This window comes from Eimeria mitis, genomic scaffold (genome assembly GCF_000499745.2).
Source record: "Eimeria mitis Houghton genomic scaffold, Emh_scaff127, whole genome shotgun sequence".
Lineage (NCBI taxonomy): Eukaryota > Apicomplexa > Conoidasida > Eucoccidiorida > Eimeriidae > Eimeria > Eimeria mitis.
In genome coordinates, this window is record NW_013568522.1 from 28,793 (window position 1) to 30,081 (window position 1,289).

The 1,289-nt window shown below is 43.3% G+C and overlaps 1 protein-coding gene across 1 annotated transcript in view; it reads left to right on the forward strand.

Annotated features, from left to right (window-relative positions):
* Nucleotides 1-66: 66 nt before the first annotated feature.
* The window catches only part of EMH_0090350 (uncharacterized protein), a gene marked incomplete at both ends in the record, with an annotated part of 5,012 nt that continues 3,789 nt past the window's right edge, over nt 67-1,289 (forward strand). The window contains 3 exons of the mRNA XM_013494750.1: nt 67-75; nt 318-365; nt 567-716. Of these exons, the coding sequence (XP_013350204.1) occupies nt 67-75; nt 318-365; nt 567-716 (207 nt within the window). The remainder of the gene's footprint in view (nt 76-317; nt 366-566; nt 717-1,289) is intronic.

Sequence of the window (1,289 nt, forward strand, 5' to 3'; positions counted from 1 at the left end):
GGGTACCCTCAGGGGGCCCCCCCCAATACCCAGTTGGAAGCTGTTAATGTTCGGGTGTCTGCGCTGATGGATTTGGTGAGGTGTTGGCGTTTGTTTAAGTTTTTGAGGGTTTAGGGTTTAGGGTTTAGGGTTTAGGGTTTAGCTTTTGGGTTGGTTTGTTTTTGCTTTTTGGTTGTTGTCTGCGGCTAGGTGGTCGTTATTTTTATTTATTTATTTATTTATTTGTTTATTTATGTGTTTATTTATTTATTTATTTGTTTGTTTGTGTTTTATTTTTATTTTGTTTTTGTTTTGTTTTTGTGTTTCTCTGCTTGCAGTATCAGCAGCAACTTGTTGAGCTCAACGCTGCCCACGCGACTCTCCTCGTAAACCCTAAACCCTAAACCCTAAACCCTAAACCCTAGTAAACCCTAGTAAACCCTAAATCCTATAAATCGTAGCCTATAACATTCCTTTGCGCTTATTTTTTTTTTTTAATTACTGTATTTAATCAACCGCGGGGGATAGAAGTGTTCCCAAGGGTTTAGGGTTTAGGGTTTAGGGTTTAGGGTTTGTGTTGTATACAGGCAGACCAAGAAAACCTGAGGGTTTTGCTTTCTCCTTATATAGACAGCAGCGGGAGAGCTCTGCTGCCGCTTAGTGAGGATTTGCTGCTGCTGAAGAGAGGCATCGATCTCAGGCTTGTTGAGTTCCAAGAAGAGTGCAAACGAATACAGGTAAACCCTAAACCCTAGAAAACCCTAAACCCTAGAAAACCCTAAACCCTAGAAAACCCTAAACCCTAGGAAACACTAAACCCTAGTTAGGTTGCTTTAAAAGGATAGAGGGGGTATTGGTCTCAGGCTCATTGAGATTGAGGAGGAGTGCAAAGGAATACTAGTAAACCCTAAACCCTAAACCCTAAACCCTAGTAAACCCTAAACCCTAGAAGTGGGAGTTAGAGAAGATAGATATGGATAAGAGGGTTGTTTTTTTTTTTGTTTTTTTTGTTTCTGTTTTTGTTGGTGCTGCTGTTTTTTTTGTTGTCTGTTTGGTGGTGCTGCAGCTGTTGCTGCTTATAATATATTTTGCTGCTGCTGTTGTTGCTGCTGCTGCTGCTACTGCTGCTGCTGCTGCTGCTGCGGTTGCTGCTGCTGTCACTGCTGCAGTTGCTGCTGCTGCTCCTATTGCAGCTGTTGCTACTGCTGCTGCATTTTCTGCTGCTGCTGCTGCTGTTGGCACAATACTAAACTTGCTGCAGTTGCTGCAGCAGCAGCAGCAGCAGCAGCTGCTGCTGCTGCTGCTGCTGC